Source organism: Typopeltis vanoorti, chromosome 11, assembly GCF_054136105.1.
Source record: "Typopeltis vanoorti isolate ZY-2024b chromosome 11, IOZ_Tvanoo_1.0, whole genome shotgun sequence".
NCBI classification, from domain to species: Eukaryota; Metazoa; Arthropoda; class Arachnida; order Uropygi; family Thelyphonidae; genus Typopeltis; species Typopeltis vanoorti.
Window position 1 is genome coordinate 65479610 of NC_143559.1, and position 21704 is coordinate 65501313.

Consider the following 21704-nt stretch of genomic DNA (forward strand, 5'->3'; position numbering starts at 1 on the left):
TTAGCTGAATAGAGGCATTCTGTAGGCATACAAACAGGCACATGGTGATATTGCTGGTTCCGTTTTTATAGTTTTAAAGCGGTTCTAACTCCTGTTTTTAATTTTAAAGTGTTCCAAAGTAATACTACTTGTCAGGCCAAAGACAGTGATATAAAATTCATCGAAATTGGCTAAGAAGAAATCAAATTTTGAAGTTCTGAAAAGTGAACAGAGAGGATCGTGGTCAACGAGCAAAGAACAAAGGATGTCATCATCTTTACAATCACACTACAGTTGCTCAAGGAAAGAAAGGTGAGTCATGAAGTGCATCAAATGCCTGAAGGATTTATCCTATGAGAGAAATCATATAACCTGTAGAAAATGTCACAGGAATCTACAGTTTATATGTGCAATCCTTTCAGAAACAACCTGGCAATGTAAATCGTATGCAACACACGAGGAATAAAAGTGCCTACTCTGCAGGGAGAACAAAGAAACGCACCTAAGGCAGAGTCACCTATGGCGCAGACGATTATACCGGAAGCAAAATCAAACTACGAACTGAACAGACAAAATAATACAGGTGAGTCCTATAATTTGAACTCATGAAATCTACTAATAGAAAAACTGTCTAGAAACTATAAAAGCCAGCTTAGTAGATCTTGAGCAAGAACTGTGTGATAAACAGAATGAACAAATAAAAAAAATCTAGTGAATATGAGGATTTGGTTAAACAATAATTTAGCAGTAAAAGAAGTCTTGCAAACAGTAAAAGACATTAAAATCAGCATTAACGGACTGACAGGCAACACAATTTGATGAAAGAGACATCTGAACTCTGTCAAGAACTTAATTCCCTAAAACTACAATACGAACATTTAAATCAGCAACAATATAAAAATATCTTGTTATAAACGGTCTTTCTGAAACTGCACCTATAGAAAACCTCGGAGATGTAGTTTTAAAATTAGGCCATGTGATCAACATCACTCTACAGCATGACGACATTCAGACCGTAAACCGTAAATCCCAGGAAAGAGCAAAAAACAAGGCTTTCTGCAACCTGCACCAGTCATAGTTTGTGTAACAAGCAAGTCTGAAAGAGACAATCTCATAAAAGCCACTAGACAGAAAAAAAACAGTTGCCAAGGACTTGAACGCATTGCATGACAATAGACCAATCTCTCTATCGGAATATTTAACACCATTCAACTAGAATCTGTTGTATCAAGCAAGAAAAAGGAAAACAGAAAAAAAATCGCAAATTTTTGTGGATCAGAGATGGCAAGATATTCTTGAGGAAGTCACAAACTTCAAATACGATACAAATTAAAAGCTCAGAAGACAGAGAAAAGAGAAAGGCTGCCACACTGAAAAAAGTCTCCTAATTAGTTCGAAAAGAAGACCACAATAAAAATGAATGTGAAACATCAAGACATATGCAATAACAATAGAATATATCTTCAATTTCACTTTGATCAGCTCTTTCAGGTCATTCATTTGACCTTTCGAACATCAGCCTACTTCCAACACAGCAATCAAATTAATAAAAGTTATCTAACCGGTGTTATCCTCAGATAAGCTTACTCAAAAGCTTCGAGGATGCAAGCTGAGACATTACATCTCAACTGAGATCAACAGGAAGAAAAAAAAATCCAGTTATTACATTGAAGTGTTGTAGTTACAGTGTTTAAATATATTAAAATCAAAATTTGTAAAATATATATAACTTATTGTTATACTATAAATACTGTTTAAAAAACGAAATCTTTTTCAACTGCACCTACAAATTACTATCTAGCGTAACTATTTTTAATACATTATACAAAAAAAAAAGAAAATTTACATGAAATTCATTTAAAAAAAAAAAAATCTAGAACATGTTTTGTAAATGCATAATATATAATCATAATTTTAATAATAAAAAATCATTGAATTTAAAAAAACACTATTATTATTATATGTATGTATTATAATTTTTAAATTTTGTAATTTCTATAATTTTATAATGTAATTATTATATGTATGCAAGAACATAATGACGTGTTTAAAAATTATTATTATTATTATTATTATTATTATTATTATTATTATTATTATTATTTGTTTTCATTTTCAACCAATTTGGAGATATTGATGTTTTCAATAAATGCATAATGACCAGTATCGAAATGTAAACCTCTATAAACTCTGAGAACTCTTATTAGGTTTATTATTTTTTATTTCCTACTATGCAATCAGTTAAGATTTAAGGCATCTTACTTCCTCCGTGAATATGTATACCTCTTTATCCATATAAATGCAATTTGCTATTTTCAAATGATCGAACAGGGCAAAGTAAATGAATCTTCATATATTCTTATTTTGATTTGATTCACAGTATTTCCTGTGCAGTCTTTTATTAGTCTGGTTCCTATTTTCGCATTTAGATCATCTGATATAAGTAGTTAGTTGTTTTTGTTTTTGTTTAATTAATTGCTAAAGTAGTTTGTCTACTCTCTTTAGCCTTATACATGAACAAAAGCTGCCCAACAAAGACAAGAAATCTGCTTTCTTCTTTCACTTTCAGTCCATCTGCCTCTATCCTGCGAAATAGCGTGGCTCAGGAAGTGCTTGCCAACAACTGTAGCCTCCAACTCTTCAAGGAAAATGTAAATAAATTTCTTTCATAAACGCTACTAAGTGTACTAGAAAGATAAGATGACCATCATATATATGTGTTTCGACCTATTGAGATTATCTTTTCTGACTGAAAATTTGAAAGAGGAAGGAAAAAATTATTTCTACTGTTCTTTTTGTATTCGATAAAAATACTCCTTATTCGTGCGAAAAGCCGATATTTATATTAATAGATTTTGTTACAACCGGTAGCAGATTTCAATAATAAAATGCATATTAAAATAGTATAGGCCTAATATATCTGATAATATACAGAGTTTGCCATGATTGCAGTGAACAGCTTAAGCATTTTCGAAGGCATGTTTTAGATGATAGTTCCTTGGATCTGCACCCTTATCCTCACCTTTCATCAAAAGAAATGTGCTCCCAGATATCATTCAGTCTTTCACTGAGCCTACTGAAACAAAAAATGATATTGTTCTGCCATTCGGCCATGTAGACTGATTACATTCTTTAACCAAAATCCACGTAATTCTCTTTACCTGGTACTCTACAATTTTTGTTTTTTTAATTTTCTAGCTTGTACACTGACCATTTCTTCAGTAGTAACGACATTTTGGTTTTGTTTTGTTTCTGATAATATTTAGTGAGTCCATGAGGCATTTTTACTATGTTCAGTAGAAATGTCCAATATTGATTTTCAAAATTCAAATGTTTCTTCTTTTTCAGGAGAATGTTTAGATTGGTATTTCCCTGCACATATTGAAAGAAGTGACGTCGGTTCAGTTCGAAATTGATATTTTGTACATATTGGTTGATTCTTTCTTCATATCCTTTAATTTTGTGTACAGCCGCAATTATTCTTTGCTTTAGCTCTTTGCTAACTCCAACAATTTTTTTGTTGGTCATATTATATGCATTTATAAGTTTGTTTTTGATGCTATTATTTTTCAGCTGTCCTACTAAATTTAAGACTCTTTAAGTCACTCAGATCAGCTCGAAGATTACTGACTTTTCGTTCCAAACAGATTTTTCATGGTGCAGATTGCTTCACCTTCGACTTTTGCACTTGAGGTGGTTTGCCACCAACCTTCACTGTTATGATATAACCATGCTGTACAAGAGCTGCTTTGTTTCCTTTAAATTTTTACTTTTGATTGTTTTTATCATAGCATTTGCATTTAAGAGGAGTTATTTTAACAAAGATTGATGAACGGTTTTTAATGTTTGAATCTTATACGGCCATGTATGGAAGTCATATGATTAAATATGGCCAATTCATTTCAATATATGGCTACTTCTTGTTCATTTTTTTCTTTATTTTTATGTAAAGCCCAATACACGAGAGGTTGGGTGATCAACCTATAGTACAGTACCATCTATGTGTAGGTACCGTTACTAGAGATGTTGATTTATTACGTAAGTTCAGTAAATATTTTGTTGCAGGATATATGATACAATATATGGAACATAAGTCTTTATTCTGTTATTACAGATTCTGCGAATTTTTTTTTCCAAATCATGTGCAAAGCTTTCTAAATAAGGGCATTGATCGGTAGAAACATTTCATAACTTCCCTGTCATCTGTTATAGTCCATTTTTTATGTTTGGTTTCTTCCAATCGCCTTTCAGCTTCCTGTCCTGGTCCCAACAAAGAGAGCAGAGTCCTGTAGCCTACTTATCACCTGATGACCAAGATCCTTTACATCTTCTGCAGTCCTTAATTACCCTGGAGTCGAGTGATTAGGTATGGATTTCTTTTTGTTTTTCAACCAAGGAGCAAAACTAGCACTGTTAGTCTGTCTCCTTGGTAGCCCTGCTGGTAGTTAAGCTACCAGCAGGGCCACCATCAGCATAGCTCTCACCATCATTGAAATATGCAACCCCCACAGGAGTGACAAGGCTGTGTTACTTGGGGAATATTATTATTATTATTATTATTATTATTATTATTATTATTATTATTATTATTATTATTATTATTATTATTATTATTATTAAATCAGAAATATCAGTTAATGTCTTTAATTCCCTTATAGGGAGTAGGGCGAGGCCTTTAAACCTATCTAGGTTTTGGAGACTGAGTAGGCAGTTAAATCTCCATTGGTAGCCAATCAGAGATAGCTAGCCCATGACTATCATGTTTAATTATCATATTTAATTATAAGCCACCACCGATGAAGAGAAGGGCAAACAAGTGCTGCCATCTCTTGTTACCTAACCATAACAAAATATGTTACTGTCTGTAATAATGTGGGTTCTAAAGACGATTTTCTTGAGTTTATGAGAAGAAAAATCCGAGTTTCCGGGAGAAAAAAACCGCTAGCCCGTGCCAGAGAGCGACTAACTCTGAAATAGTCGAAGATAGGCTTAAAAATAGTTTCTCCATTCAGCGACTAGACTTGAACTTACTTAAGTTCAAGCCTAGTCTACCTTAGGGCATCCTAGTGCAGAAGATGCAAGTGCCACTTCCAGTGAACTACACAGGACCTCTGTGGAGAGAGGATCCATTGCAGGAGATTGATTATTCACACATTAACCATTACTAACATAATGCTTGTCATACCTCTCCTTGAACTCATTCACTGATGAAGCACTCACACCAATCTCTTACAACTCATTTACTACCATCCAAGCAAAGAACTAGCCCCAGCAGCCTAGCTATAACTTACATAATTACTATGTGTGAGATCATGTTCTTTCCCTTTGTGCCATGTACTGAAAAAGTCTTCATTATTTATCCTATAAAAGCCGGTTAATAACTTATATTCCTCTATCATGTTTCCTCTTTTCTGCCTATCAGCTAGGTTTAGAAGCTTACAGACATTCAATCTATTTTCATAGAGAGCATTCTACATGCCACAGTCTTATTCATTCGCCTCTGGATCCTCTCCAGAGGCTTTGTTCACATTGAGATTCTGCATTATTCCATGCACTTCCATTTCTTAATCCTCTATTCTCCCATTAGTCAATATCATATCCAGCACTGCGACATCACCACCTAGACGATACACCCTTGAATCAAAACTGTTGCTTATGTTACCTCACCACCATTTTTCACTTTTTAAAGCCATTCTTTCACAGTCATTTCTCCTGTTACTCACCACGCTGCAAAATAGCAAAAGAATCCTTTAGGATTCTTTTAGACTCATCAGATAGCTTTCGCTGTGACTATTTCTTCTCCTGATTTATATCTCCATAGTATCCCCCACAATGATTACTCGACCTGTGCTCATCATTCTATTTTTCCAATGCATGTCATCTACATTCTCTCTCTCTCTCTCTCTCTTATATCCCCCTGGATTGTAGCAGCAACATGATATATTTTGCCCTATTAGCCTCTATCTATCTCACGCAAATAGCCTCAAATTAACTGTCCTCTACATTCCTGTCATCATGATTTGCTTCTGCCCTTTTTGGCTTCAGTTCTCCTGCTGTCATCAGTAAAATCCCTCCCCAATCATGTTCCTTCTATCCTCTCTGAAGACACCATATCATTTGCATTTTGTTCCTATTATATTATTCTAGGTCAACCAAGGCTCACCAATGCTTATAACTTTTTCCTTCAGGTTGAGGTAACCAATACCCCAAACTCTGCTCCTGTATTCTGAATTCTTCTGACATTAGTATATAAAAACGTCAGTGTCCCCTGCACTCACAATCTCCATTACACCCTGTGTTGCTTAGTGCAATAACATTGAGAACTTGAAATGCTGCATTTAGCACCATTCGATTACCCTCCCACTTATTAACCTCTAGGTTGGCTGTACCCACCTTCACCTACATTCTCTGCTAAACATTCTAGTTTCCCTGAATGTGAACCATATCATTTGCATTTTGTTCCTATTATATTATTCTAGGTCAACCAAGGCTCACCAATGCTTATAACTTTTTCCTTCAGGTTGAGGTAACCAATGCCCCAAACTCTGCTCCTGTATTCTGAATTCTTCTGACATTAGTATATAAAAACGTCAGTGTCCCCTGCACTCACAATCTCCATTACACCCTGTGTTGCTTAGTGCAATAACATTGAGAACTTGAAATGCTGCATTTAGCACCATTCGATTACCCTCCCACTTATTAACCTCTAGGTTGGCTGTACCCACCTTCACCTACATTCTCTCCTAAACATTCTAGTTTCCCTGAATGTGAACGTCCGAACTCTGATTGAGCAACAATTTCTTAAGATGACTCCTGACCCCCAAATCTATTCAAATAGAAGCCATGCACCTATATAAATCCTTCAATCGAACACACTCTAAATATTCACGAACTCCACACCATCCCTCCTGCACAATCTCAAAACAGCTCACCTCTATCATACCGTTGCAGCACACTCACAAAATTTAGTTTCCCAATCTTCTCTTTCGCATCTACTAATAACTCTTTTACATCTTCTTGCATACCACATTTGTCATCTACTAAATCATATGTACCAGCCAAAATAAACATCTTTTTCACATTCACTGGACACATCACTTCAGCATCACCAACATCCTTAATCATGCCCCTAGGATCACACGATTTCGTCACATTCTTCTGACGCACTCCTCTTATTAATGAATTCCAATACAAAATTCGATCCTTATTCTCACTCTTTCGCTCTGTTATAATCTGCTTTCTCTTCACTTGCATCTGCCCCTTCTTTCACTTCTGTGTCACAGCCAACAGTTTCTCTGGTAGGAGAATATATGGATTCCCTTCATTTTTGTTGTTGTTGTTGTCTTTTCCTTTGAAGAGTCTTAGATGTTTCCAGGTGCTCCTTGAACTGCTTTAGCTATGTCGGTGTTCTTTGTGTAGAGCTCTTGTTCAGGGTTAGGATTATTGCTTGTAACATCTAAGACTCTTAGATGTTACATTTTTAGCTGTCCAGCAATTACATGTAATTGCTGGACAGCTAAAAATGTGAGTGGGTGTCAGTTCAGTATTGGGGCAGTTGTTGCAGTTTCCATATGTTCTCGTATCATCTGTATTGATTTTCATTCCTCTATAATATCTTGTTCCTAGTCTTGATATCGTGGTGGAGATCTTTCTGTCAGCATTGATTTCTGGAATTTGATCTTGTGTCACTGATTTCAGTGGAATTAGTCTAGCTTTTGCTAGTGTGTTAGTACCAGCAAGAATTATCATATCATTTTATTGGTTGAGTTCTCTGGCCTCTTTTGCTAATTTATCAGCTGTTTCATTATAATCAATGCCTATGTAAGCAGGAATCCATTTTAAAATGCATCGTTTTCCTAAACACTTTAGTTGATTTAAGAGTTGATGGTGTCTTGTGTGACCTTGGTATTGCCATTTTCGATTGCCTCAATTGCTGATCTCGAGTCACTGTAAATTATAATTCCCTCTGATTGTTGAGATGATGATAATTTTAAGTAGACTTCGTGCTTTATTTTTTGCATAAATTTCGCTGGTAAAATTGGAAGCAATTCTCTCAGATCCAACTTTTATTGAAAGTCTTTCACCTTTTGGGAGTAGGAGGAGAACACCAGTGCCTCCATTAATCATATTGGTGTCTAACTATCCATCGGTATAACAAATAACCTGTTTGGAGGATGAAAGAAGGTTGACAGAATTTAGGCCTTATCCTTTGAGCATTTCTTTTGATTCTTTTTTTTGTACAGAGTTTGGTAAGGTTTAGTTTTCTGGAGGTATCTGTAGGTAAAGGACTGGAAAATAGAGGTTGCGGGCATTTAGCTGATCAAGACACATTTCCTTCCTGATGGTGTCATCATATTGTAAAGTTGATGATCTGTGAAGTCTGCATTTTTGATTCCAATGTTCATAAGTTTTTAGGGAGATATGATCGTTTTGGTAGCTTCTGATATTATTAATGAATTTTATGGTGGCAAATTTTCGTCCGTCCTCCAGCAGGTCAAGCCCACATCCCTGTTAGGCTTTGATGTTGTTAGTGGATGAGACTGCACCAGTGATAATCTTGGACTTTTGCTTATGCTTTGTCTAATTTTTCCTTTACAGATGAAGCCGAAGGTGACCAGATAGGTGCTGCATGTTCTATTATTGGCCTTTTGAGGATATTTGGCTTTGAACACCAATTTCTTCCACAAAGCCTTTTCAATATATTTACTTTTTTTTGAGAGCTCTGTTGGAAGTGTTAGAGATGCGTTGTGCAAACGTAATTCATGATGAAGGTAATACCAAGGTATTATGGATTTGTGACTTTTGCAAGTAGCTTGTTGTTGATCATGACTTTGGGAATGTCTATTTTTCCTGTCTGTATTAAAGGTGCTTAGTTTTGGTTTTTCTGGATTAAGGGTTGATTTTGAGTTTAAGTTTAAGTTCATCTGACCATTTTCCTAATCTCATGGATTTGATAGAATCTCTTCTGATTCTCTAATTTTAGCACTAATGTGCCAGATGGCTATATCATCTGCGTAGCAAGCTACTTTTGTGTCTTTTGTAATGTAGGGATGAAGGTTATTGACATATAAAAGGAATAGTAAGGGACTGAGTACTGAGCCCTGGGGAACACTAGCACAGGTTCTCCATCTCTAGCTATTGCTGCATTGATTCTAACCTTGATCTTTCTTCGTCTCATGAAATCAGCGATCCAGATTAAAGCGTTTCCTCTAATTCCGATATCATGTACTATTTGTATTAATTTTTTGATCCAACACAATCAAAAGCAGCAGTCATATCAAGGAATATGGCAGAGTATTTTTTGTAGGTTTTACCTGAAATGTGTCTATTATTGTTTGGCAGAAGTAGAATAATTGATCTGTTGTCGAATGCCAAGCTCTATAGGCAGTTTGGTAGTAGTTAAAAAAAATCAGCTAACGCCTTTTTATTCCCGCATATATAGAGAGTAGGCGAGGCCGTTTCTATCCCTATCTAACTTTTGGAGACTGAGTGGGCAGTTCAATCTCCACTGGTACTCAATCAGTGATAGCTGGCCCAAGGCTATAACAGCAGTTTCGTCAGGTTTCAGGATGGGCACAATAACTGATTTTTTTCCATTTTTTGGAAGTTTGCCTGTCCACCCAGTAGTATTAAGAATGTCCAGAAGTTGTTCGTTGGCGTTTTTGCCAAGGTGTTTGACCAATACATCTGTGGAATTGGATGGTATACCAACTCGTGTCGTACGTGAAGCGGCTAAAGAATTGTCAGGGCCTTTGACCATTTTGTTTAATTTGAGTCTCGGGTCTGGGTTAGTCCCAACGGGGTGGAAAGAGGAGAAAATAGTTCCACTGCATAAAGGAGGTTCCAAGACTGCTTTTGTAAATTACCGACCGAACAGCATATCAGGAATCATTGTCAAGGTCTCGGAGAAAATAGTCAAGAGGAAAATTCCGGATTGGATAGATGAAATACTGTATAGGGGACAGCATGGTTTTATGAAGGGTGGAATGCCTCAATAACTTCCTCACGTTTTTTAAGACAGTGACGGCTGAACTGGATAAGGGTAATGGGTTTACAATTATCCTACTGGACCTTCCTAAGGCCTTTGACAGGATACCACATGGAATTCTAATTATTAAACTGCAGCATATCGGGATGGATATAGGGTTAGTGAGATGGGTAGGAGGGTGGTTGATGGAGAGATATCAGAGAGTGGTTTATGAAGGAGTAGAGTCTAAAAGGCGGCCTGTGACTAGTAGTTTCCCACAGGGTTCTGTTCTTGGACCACTACTGTTTAATTTGTTCATTAACGATATAGTAACGATATAGGATCTGAGAAAAACTGGTCATTTGTTTGCTGATGATGCAAAGTTGGGTAGGGCAATAGTGAATACACAGGATGTCGAAATTTTACAGGATGATTTGGGTAGTTTGGAGGGCTGGGCTAAGGAGAATGGATGTCTATTTAATGTGGCAAAATGTAAGGTTATGCATTTTGGGGTGAAAAGATTAGCAGCAGTATATCACATTGGTGGAACTGTACTCCAGGCGATTGAAGAGGCCAGGGATTTGGGAGTGTTGGTGAATAGGGAGTCGAAGTTTAGGGGGAACATCGCAAAAGCGGCTAAGTCAGCTCATCAAATCACTTGGTTGCTGAAAAATACTTTAACAAGCAGAGACAAACAGGTTATTGTTCCTCTGTATCGAGCCTTGATAAGATCCCATTTAGAATACTGTGCCCAGATATGGGCCCCAGGGTTTCTTGTTGATGGGGAGGAGGTGGAGAGGATACATACACAAGTGACCAAGATGATTGCAGGTCTATGGAATGAACCTTATGAGAACAGGTTGAAGATTTGGGGGTTGCAGAAATTGGTTGATAGGCGGAAAAGGGGTGATATGATTGAGACATTCAAATTGCTGAAGGGTTTCTATAAGATTAATTCAGAAGATATTTTTGAGAATAGGACTGATGGTGGGAGGACCATGGGCTATCCATGGAAGCTAGGCAAGAGTGTTAGAGCTAGGTTTTTTACTTGGAGAGTGGTGAATGAGTGGAATAAGCTGCCAATCTGTTGTTGGTGCCACAACAGTAAATGAGCTGAAGGCAAAGTGTGATAGATGCTGTGTGAATGTTGAATAGTTGTTCTTGGCATGATGTTATGGCCTCCCTCGATGAGTCTAAGGACTCCTTGGAGTTGCCCGTACTACTACTACTACTACTACTACTACTACTACTAATAATAATAATAATAATAATAATATGACTAAAGATAAGATCATTACCAGGAGATTTATTAGGTGCAGTTTTCTCGATTGATGAATTTAGTTCACTGAGTGTAAATTCCTCGGAGAAGATGTCATTAGATTGGTGTGTTCTTGCGTTATTTTAGTACTTTACTTGTTAGTTTATTGATGGTCTTATCCTCGCTCTGTTATACTGAAGTTTGAAGTTGTTTGAATAGGTTTTTGCCTGTGTGTTTGCAATTTCTTGATCTGTGATAGCTTTTTTTCCCAGCATTTTTGATAAAGTTTGTTTTCTGTTGTTTCTCTTCTTTGAAATTGTTGTCTAGGATTCTAATAATGTTCTAGTGTTGGTTGTCTTTTCATGGATCCAGGTTTCTGCAAATCTCTGCCAATTTCTGTTTCTTGCACTTCCAAATTTCCCGTTCTATTTTGTGTTTTATATCCCTTAATTTCTTTCTGGATTCATCAATTTTATTAATTCTGAATTGTTCGTTGATATTGTCTCTTTCTGTAGACATTGAATCAATATTATGATCTTTCCAGTATAGTGTCCAGGTATTTTTCCGTTTGCCTCTTGGTATTGTTGCTTTGGCAGCTTCGTTGATGTGTGAAGTAAGGATTTGTAATTTTCCAGAGACAGGTTCATCTTGACAGAAGCTCTCCAAGATTTGAGTAAACCTTGTCCAGTCGGCTTTTCTGAAGTTCCATGTAATTTTGATTTGCTGTTATTGATCAATCTTGAAGTTTAGTGTTGTTATTATGGGTCCGTAGTCACTGATGGCGTTTCCGAAAATTTTCCATTGTGCACGTGGTGCAATGCTGTAATTAATAGCTGTGATGTCGACACCAGATTCAGTTCTCGTAATTTTAGAGAGATAGTCACTCTGTCCATTGTTAATTGTTGTGAGTTCCAAATCTGTAAAGAGGTCTTCCAATTGTTGACCTTTATGGTCCTGAATGGGGTAGCTCTTTTGCATTTAGGTCACCAAGTATGATCGTTGTATCAGTTGGAGACGTTTGTGATTGAAATAGAATGGTTTGGTAGGTGTTTCAACAGCTACAAATATGGAAAATAGCTGATAACTCAGCTATTTTCCATTTTCCATATTTGTAGTTCTTGTTGACAAGTGTATTTCCACTCTTTTTGCGACTTTATAAAATTTCATGAAATCAGTAATCTCTCTAAGTGGATATTTACAAAATTCAGCTACTCTCAAGTCTCATTTTTTAACGGATAGGAAATAAATAAATAAATAAAGCTTTTTTCATTTCTCTACAGTGGGTAAGCCATCTTAGCTATATCTAACATTTTTAGGGGGTGAAACTGAATTTCCCCTTCGAACCCACACTTATTGCAAACAGCATCAGGTGAAGAGACAGCCAATAAGTGTCACCATCTCGTGGGCACAATATATTTATTGTCTGAAATATTGTGGGTTCTACGGTCGATTTCCTTGAGTTTACGGGACGGAAAACCTAGGTTTCTGGAAGGAAAAACCCGCTTCCCCGTACCAGAGACCGACCAACTCCCGGAACTGGTCAAAGAAGGGATTTGGAAAAGTACTGCTAATCGGCGAATAGTTTTAAACTAGGCACAGTTTCTTCTGGAAACCATTCTTCTTTCAAAAGGCAACTTCCATAGGGCCTGTATAAATCTATGGAAGTGACGTTTGTATTCACAGCACCAAGCCTGACAGGAATTGTATATTAATTTGGTTTCCTACTATAAATGGAGTTCATATGCCCAGAAAGCGTCTAGCCGTTCCCCTGTTACTTCAGGTACTTGTGGGTGTGAGGTGGGATTAGGGCTTCTCGCCGAAGAATCTTAAACAGCTGGATATTTTCTTCAATCATTTTTATATATAAAAATACTATTAAGTTATAAATTTGCGCATTAGATTACATCAGGCTAGGTTGAATCCGATAAGACTTCTATCGTTAAATTAATATTCTAGTAGTGGCAAGGACTTCAAAACCTCGGGATAAGTCGAAGTCGGAGTTCGACTTATCCCGAGGATTAAATAAAATATATAAGATTTTTGTAATCTTATATATTTTATAATCTTATATCATTCGCCTACTCCCGTATATACGGGAATAAAAAGGCGTTAGCTGATTTTTTAAAAAAAAAAAGCCTGTGTAGCTCAGTGGATGTGGCGTTTGCATACCACCGCACTTGGCCGCACGAAGGAAGTCTTGGATTCGAGTCTAGTCGGCGACTAGAGGAAATTTTTCTAAGCCTTTTTTCGACCGGTTCCCGAGTTAGTCGATCTCTGGCATGGGCAAGCAGGTTTTTCCTCCCGGAAACTCGGGTTTTTCGTCCTGTAAACCCAAGAAAATCGACCGTAGAACCCACATTATTTCAGACATTAAATATATTGTGCTAAGGTTAGGGACCACGAGATGGCGGCATATTTGAGCCGTCTCTCTTCACTGCGTACCGCTTAATTAGTGATAGCCTTGGGCCATCTGTCTCTGATTGGGTACCAGTGGAGATTGAACTGCCCACTCAGTCTCCAAAAGTTAGATAGGGCAAGTGGCCTCGCCTACTCCCGTATATACGGGAATAAAAAGGCGTTAGCTGATTTTTTTTTTTTTTTTTTTTTTTTTTTTTTTTTTTTTTTTTTTTAATATTTTATTTGTTGCAACAATGACTGCAAATAAATGATATACAGGGTGTCCCAAAATTCACGCAAGAAGTAATTTTGATAGAAAACACAGGTTTTTAATTAAAAATTGTAATTTCTTATTGATTCATAAAATATACAGTATAGGATTATGCATGGAATAACATATCGGGTAAATGGCCTCCACGGCTTTGCTGGCACATACGCACCCTTTTGTCGAAATTTTCCATGACCCTTTTGCATAAATGTGGCTGAATTTCGTTGATACAGGGCTCAATTTCCTCCTTCAAGGCGTGGGTGGTCGTGGGCTTGTTGGCATAAAACTTAGACTTCAAAAAACACCAAAGAAAAAAGTCCAAAGGCGTTAAGTCACATGATCTGTGCGGCCAATTCTGATCACCAAAACGGGAAATTACACGATCAAGAAATGACTCATGCAGTAATTGAATTGTTTCTCGGGGTGTATGGCATGTGGCACCGTCTTGTTGAAACCACATATCGTCCACATCCATATCTTGCAATTTAGGCACAAAAAACTGGATTATCATGTCGCAATAGCTAGCACCATTAACTGTTATTGCCTTACCAGCCGCATTTTCGAAGAAGAACGGACCGAGGATGCCTCCAGCCCAAAATCCGCACCAAACAGTAACACGTTGTGGATGCATTTGTTTCTCAACAATCACTCGTGGATTTTCTGAACCCCAAATGCGACAATTTTGTCAATTAACGAAGCCATCAAGATGAAAATGAGCCTCATCGCTGAAGATGATTTTGTTCGAAAAATAAACATCCACTTGTTGCTCAACAATGAAAATGCGTTGTTCTTTCGTGTAGCGCTCCATTTTTAATAACCCTGAACTGTCAGCTGTCACGCTGTCTTTTTTTTTTTCGTTGGCAACACTTCACCGCACAAAAGGCGCTAAATTTAAATCTTGCGTGAATTTTGGGACACCCTGTATAAAAAATATTCTATACAGTGTATGTGTACAATGTACATTGTGTGTGTGTGTGTGTGTGTGTGTGTGTGTGTGTGTGTGTGTGTGTGTGTGTGTGTGTGTGTGTGTGTGTGTGTGTGTGTGTGTGTGTGTGTGTGTGTGTGTGTGTGTGTGTGTGTGTGTGTGTGTGTGTGTGTGTGTGTCGACCGTAGAACCCACATTATTTCAGACATTAAATATATTGTGTTAGGGTTAGGAACCACGAGATTGCGGCACATTTGAGCCGTCTCTCTTCACTGGGTACCGCTTAATTAGTGATAGCCTTGGGCCATCTATCTCTGATTAGTACCAGTGGAGATTGAACTGCCCACTCAGTCTCCAAAAGTTTGATAGGGCTTAATGGCCTCGCCTACTCCCGTATACGGGAATAAAAAGACGTTAGCTGATTTTTTTTTTTTTATATATATATGTTACCGGCAAAGTGTTAAATTAGGCATTCTATAAAATGCCTAGGCATTCTGTAGAATGCCGAAAGAGGGACGTCAAAGTATGAAAACGCTTAGAATTTCACACATTTCCTAGGCATTCTATAGAATGCCAAAAGGCAAATCGGCAAAGTATAAAATACTTTTTCTCTCTATTTCAGTAATACGTGCTCGTAATATACTCGTAACATACACATGCGCAGGTACGCATGACCTTCAACCTAAAAGAATATTCGTCGTAGCAATTAGCATGTATATGTCAAAACAGATACGACCTCCCAAGCGTTAATGTCACAAGGTGAGTCACGTGACTATCTACGCTCGCCTCAAACAGAGTCAGAACTGCACAAATAATGGCGTAGCAAGCTACATTATCTGGGCAGGAATCATGGCATGCATGTTAACATGGACCGACGATTCTACGAAGAACTATCTAAAGTTCGAGCCAATGCTGCTAAAAACTGCGTTTTCTTAACCGATACTACGTACCAAAAGTTAGTGAATGATGTGAAAAATGCTAAGGTGGCTTCTAAGAAGATACCACGTGACTTTTGGCTGCTGAATCGTTATGATCTGGTGATCGTAGAAACAAAAGTAAGTTGATTTATCCTGTTAAAGAAGGCGTCAGTGAAATCCATTTCTACGTCACAGATTCTGAGTTATTTAATGTACTTCATGAAGCTCATTTGGCCATTGACCATGGAGGACGTGACAGAATGTTGAAAGAAATCTCACACAAGTACAAGAACATTACTCGTCATGACATTGAACTGTACATTCCCCTTTGTGAGCCGTGTCAGAAAAAACAAAAAAGTGTTAAAAATGGTGTTGTAGTGAAGCCTATGATTTTTTCCGACTTCAGTTCCCGTTGACAGGTCGATTTCATCGATCTTCAGTCACATCCTGACAGGGAATACAAGTTTATAATGGTATACCAAGGTCATCTCACTAAGTTTGTGGTTCTCAAGGCTCTGACATCAAAGACAGCAGAAGAAGTGGCAGATAACCTGGTGGACATATTTACGTTGCTTCGAGCACCATCGATTCTACAATCCGACAATGGTAGAGAATTTGCTAATAATGTGGTGAGAAGCCTCAAGGAGTACTAGCCGACTTTCAAGATCGTCCATAGCAAGCCTGGCCACTCACAAAGCCAAGGAAATATCGAAAGAGCTAATCAGGACATTGAAAATATTCTGTGTACGTGGATGCAAGATGAAAAAACTAACCGATGGAGTGAGGGACTACGTTTCGTGGAACTTATGAAGAACTGGGCATTTCGTTCTGGGATTAATAGAACACCATATGAAGCGCTCTTTGGCTGCAAAGCTAAAGTGGGTCTCACAACGTCTTCCTTACCCCAAGATGTTTTACAAGACATAGAGACTGAGGAGCAACTGGAAAAAATGACGGAAAACATCCAAACAATACAAGAAGAAACAGATCCCCCCTGTCCAAGAGAAAGAATCTATTGCACAAACAGAGACGAGACTGTAGTCCACGATGGTAGAAAGGAAAGTGGTGATGGATACATGCCTACTGAAGAGGCTTTCGGTTCTGCTACCTGCTGCGTTTGTTTGAAGGTAACCAGTGGTGCCCATACTTGCAGAAACTGTCACCGAAATGTTCATGCTACCTGTGGACATGAGAGTAAAGACGATGGAAGTGAGAAAATAGAAGGTGATGATGTTAATATTATGTGTACTCTTTTGCTTCAATATTGAGAATGCTGTTGAAGGTAAAATTCGATCTAAATTGAATCTGGAAATACAGACCGAAAAAATCAAAATGGGTTCCGACAAAAAATTTTCTCCTGCAGCTTTGGGGGCCACTGTGCGAGTTCCTATCCCAAACGTCGACAAGGGACGGGGAGACTCGCGCAATCTGCTGGCAGTTGTTGTGAATGTGACAGACGATGGTTTTTACCGACTTGGAACTGCTGAAGGAATTTTAAACCAATTCTATGCCAGATCACAATTCACTTTATGTCACAAGGACTTACTGAGAGTTGGAGACGTGCCTGATCATGAAATAGCTCTCCGGTCGGCCGCTTCCGCTCAGTCCACTGGTAGCGGCCAGGAATTCATGAGGTGTACTTGCAAGACCAAGTGCCGAAATTTGAAGTGCTTTTGTATGAAAAAGGCAGTTAATTGCAATTCAAAATGCCATTCCAGTCTACCTTGTAGCAACAAGTAGTTCAGCACTGGTCTTTTTCTGTTTTTTGTAATTTGTAATTGTTCAAATTCTGTAATTTTGTAATTTTGTAATTGTTACCTTTTTTCAATAAAATGCATCTTTTCAATAAAAGCCTTTTTCATACTTTTCCGAAACAGCATTTGTCATTCTATACAATGCCTAGGGAAAGTATGTAAAAAAATAAAAAGAAAACAGATATTTCATACTTTGCCTAAAAACGCCACGCATTCTATAGAATGCCTGCTTTTCACACTTTGCCGGTAACATATATATGTATATATACATATATACATATACACCCATTATTTTTTATTGCAGTTACGCACGTATCTGTTAGGCGGCAGTTATCTGCTCTATGACGTTTTTGTTTACGTTGCTAATGGATGGAAGATCTCTGAGTAGTAGGCCTAACGTGTTCAGTTTACGTTTTTCTTAAGAACTGTTAAGAGAAAAGAAATGTCTTCCTTCGTGTGATAACAGGAACTCTATATATTAACATTATGGTAAAAGTGACTTTAAAACCATTAGACGACGGTCAGAAGACGGTTGAAATTCAAACCGGCAAAACAGTGATTGGACGAGGTCCTTTTCTTGGTGTAAGTGTTCTTTTGCATCATAGTCTTAGTAAACGCACCGTCTTTTGATTAGGACTAACGAGTATAATTGTTTCTACAAGTGGCATTATTGTCTTCTGTATTGAGAAGTGTAGAAAGGATGTTTGGTGTTTTTCTGCTGTACATGTGACGAGTGCCTTCCTTATGGAAACACTTAATCGGAAGGAGCTTTCTGTGTAGGGAAAAAATAAATAAATGAACTCCTAAATCTATAATCAGATATTACACGTTAAAATAATGATGATAATTATAAAAAAAACAAACAACCAATATATATTTAATCCGTATAGGCCTTAGCAGTTTCTTGGAATAATGGATTGCGTATTTTTACTTATGAATATTTTCGAATACTACAGTACTGAAGTTAAAACTAATTGCGAGAACAACTAGATCAAACCTTAATAGCAGTGAAAAAACGGCTCACTGAAGGCTATACCAGTACGACGAAATATTTTAGCACATATTTATATTTATAAATGTATTTTGCAGAGGAATCGAAGGAAGTAAATTTTTAAACTGTATGTGATTTTTTTAAAAAAATATTTAGTTATTTTTGTAATGAAACATTATGAACTTTCAATGTAATTATATATTATACCAAGCAAATAAAATGTAAGCATTTATTATTATTATGTGATACTCCAAAGAGTCCATGGACTCATCACAGGAGGGCACTCTTCTCCACACAATCCTTGTCAGCACTGCTTAATTCTCGATTTGCACACAATACCATGCCACCATCTATTTGCAGTGCCATGTACCACAAGCTCATATTATATTTTGTGTATATCGCCAATTTACATATATGCAGGATGAAAAACTAGAGTTTCAATAGGAAAAACCTTGCCACCTCTGTATAAGATCGGCTAATTCACCAACTAAAAATGTCCATATAAAGATTCCTCTCATTACAACAAGGATTGAACTTAGGATCTTTTCCAGTTGAAGGACACAATGTCCCATCATTCTTCCAGTTGCACTATGGAGGCATTTATTTTAATTGCTTACCTTGTTAATTTTTTATGAGCAAGACCACATCCAGCCTTTTAATCTTTAAGGTATTAGGCTAACCAATAGTAGATATTTATAGTACTTGATGTTGTCATCTGATATAATGAAGTGAGATTTGTTAATCCTTTAATGGAGATTATTATTTATGATCAACTCATGAATTTCACCCGATTCATTTAAAAGATTGCTCAGGAGGCAGGTGTAGGTCATTGCTAGATGTTATGTGGAATTAATAATCACTTCTAAAGAATTGTCACTGTGATTAGTGATATACTATGGGTGAAGAAAATATGCTGTTCCAAAATTCACAACTGAGGGATGGGAACATCTTAGAAAAAGAGTCACTGCAAATAAGAAATGTGTGGTATGTACTTTTATGTATGGTAGTTACTATATCGCTTTCCTTTTGAGAGAGATAACACCATCTTTATGATGCTTTCACACTGCAACATAACTAAAAATGACTTTTGACCATAGAAATAGCATTTGACCTTTTCAAATGCTATTTCTATATGAGAGGAACACCTCTATAGTCAATTTAATAACAGTGATGCCCTTTGTTTGGAAAGATCTGGGATTCAAATCCTGTCTAGAACTTGAAAAACTGTTATAAAGTCTTTTCAGTTGAATTTGAGTTAGTCCCATACAGAAGTGACAGGATGTATCATCTTACAAACCATATAAACTGGCCAAAAAATACACAGTAGTTGGGTGGAATTAGATAGTGTGGAATAGTTTTTTGCTAAGCGTTATAAGACTCCATGTATGTCTCATGTAATAATACAATAACTGAGACATAGGATTGGTTAATCATCTCCCAGAGCATTAATTAACACATTAAGGTGAATAGGCCCCCAGTTGAGAAAAACTATCACAGAACTGCTAGAGTAACATAAAATTTTTTCTTCTTAAATTTAAGCAGAAAATATGATAATGAAAGTAGCTAAACAGTCTATATATACAGGTGGTCTCTGGGTTATGGACGACCCAACTTACAGTATTCCATACTTACGAATGGGCTCCTAAGGCTCCCCATAAGGATAATTAATAATTTAATAATTAAATTAATAATTTGGGAATTAGTTTCCTCAGGAACTGTGCCCTCAATTCTGTGATGATTTTCAGGACATCACAGAAGACATCGCGAAGCCAAAAAAGCTATGGTGGATAGTGGCAATTCACTGCAATTGGACATCAATGAAAATGATGCCATTGACTTACTAGAGTCCCATTCACAAGAATTAACCAATGAATACCTTATGGGGATAGAGAAGCAGCTGATAGAAATATGAAGAATCAGAAGATCCAGAGCCAAGAATGTTTACGACAAAAGAATTAGCTGAAGCCTTTCGTCTCATTGAAGCAGGATTTGCTAAGTATGAGGAGCAAGATCCTAACATTGAGTGATTTACAAAGGTTTACCGTGCAGTTAGTGAGACTATCAGCTGCTACAAGGCTATCTATGATGAAAAAAAGAAAAAGGCTGTGCAAACAACCCTAGATACCTTTTTCAAAGATCCGACTTCAGTGGTAAGATCACCCTCTCCAGCAACAGGATCGAATCCTGATTCTCCACACCAGGTTCATCCTCTCTGGTCCCGGAATCTGATCTTGATATTCAAATAGTAATTCTCCAGCACCCACTCCATCCTCTCCAGTACCATCTCTATCATCATTTTCCGATTATTGTTAGCCTACTTTCTGTTTATGTTCTGTTTGTTTGAATTAAAAGAAAGAGTACAATAGTTTCTGTAACTTATTATTATAGTACAGTGGTGGTATTATTATTACACTGCATTGCATATATGAACCATTATAGTATTGTTGTTATCATTACCATATATGCACTGTTCATCAGTGATCCGAGTTGCACACAAATCCAACCTAAAGATGTTCTCAGGAATGTATCTCATCTGTAACCCAGGGGACTGCCTACACACACACACACACACACTAGGGGGCTTCGCTCCCTGACGCCTACTGCGCCCAACCTCCCGTGTTCTGGTCTGGTAGGCCCGTTCTCCTTGAATTCCGATGACTCGAATTTTGAAGACTCGACACTCAGGGTAGCCCCTGAGTTTCAAGCCCCCGAGTTTCAAAACATTTCAAATAACTTGGCAAAAACGTTACATAAAAATATTACAAAAAACGTTACAGCCTACATCCGTTTCAAGCCGACGTCACATCCGTTTCCAATTTCAGCTTATCATTTTATAGTATAGAGTCGATATATTAAATTAAATGTACACATATATATTAGTGAGCATGTTGTGCAGTGGTGCAGCAGGTCAAATCTTAGCATTCCCCCCTGAAGGTGAGGCAATGTGTGCTGAGACAGTAGTACCCAGAAAACAGTGGCTGTTATTGTGTCAACCAATCCAATTGAACATTGATATTTGTCATGAGTTGCTGTTTTTGTTTTCTGAGTTTTCTCTGTTTTGTGTGCATGAAGTGGGAACTGATGTGTTTAGGGCACTGATATAGACAAGTTTTTAATATATAATTTTCCATAAATAATTTATAACTTTTTTGCAATCAGAAACTGTTGGCAATCCACTGAATTTCCCCTGCCAGAGTTTTTGTGGATTGTATGATTGTAGTTGAAGGAGGTAAGTCTCTTCCTCCTCT

General features: G+C 37.2%; 1 protein-coding gene across 2 annotated transcripts in view; it reads left to right on the top strand.

Annotated features, from left to right (window-relative positions):
• The first annotated feature begins 17843 nt into the window (after positions 1-17843).
• LOC150101680 (uncharacterized) overlaps positions 17844-21704 on the top strand; it is a 276464-nt gene continuing 272603 nt past the window's right edge. For both annotated transcript variants that reach the window (XM_090400506.1, XM_090400507.1), the window contains exon 1: positions 17844-18047. In XM_090400506.1, coding sequence (XP_090256632.1) covers positions 17952-18047 — 96 coding nt within the window. In that variant the 5' untranslated portion in view covers positions 17844-17951. The remainder of the gene's footprint in view (positions 18048-21704) is intronic.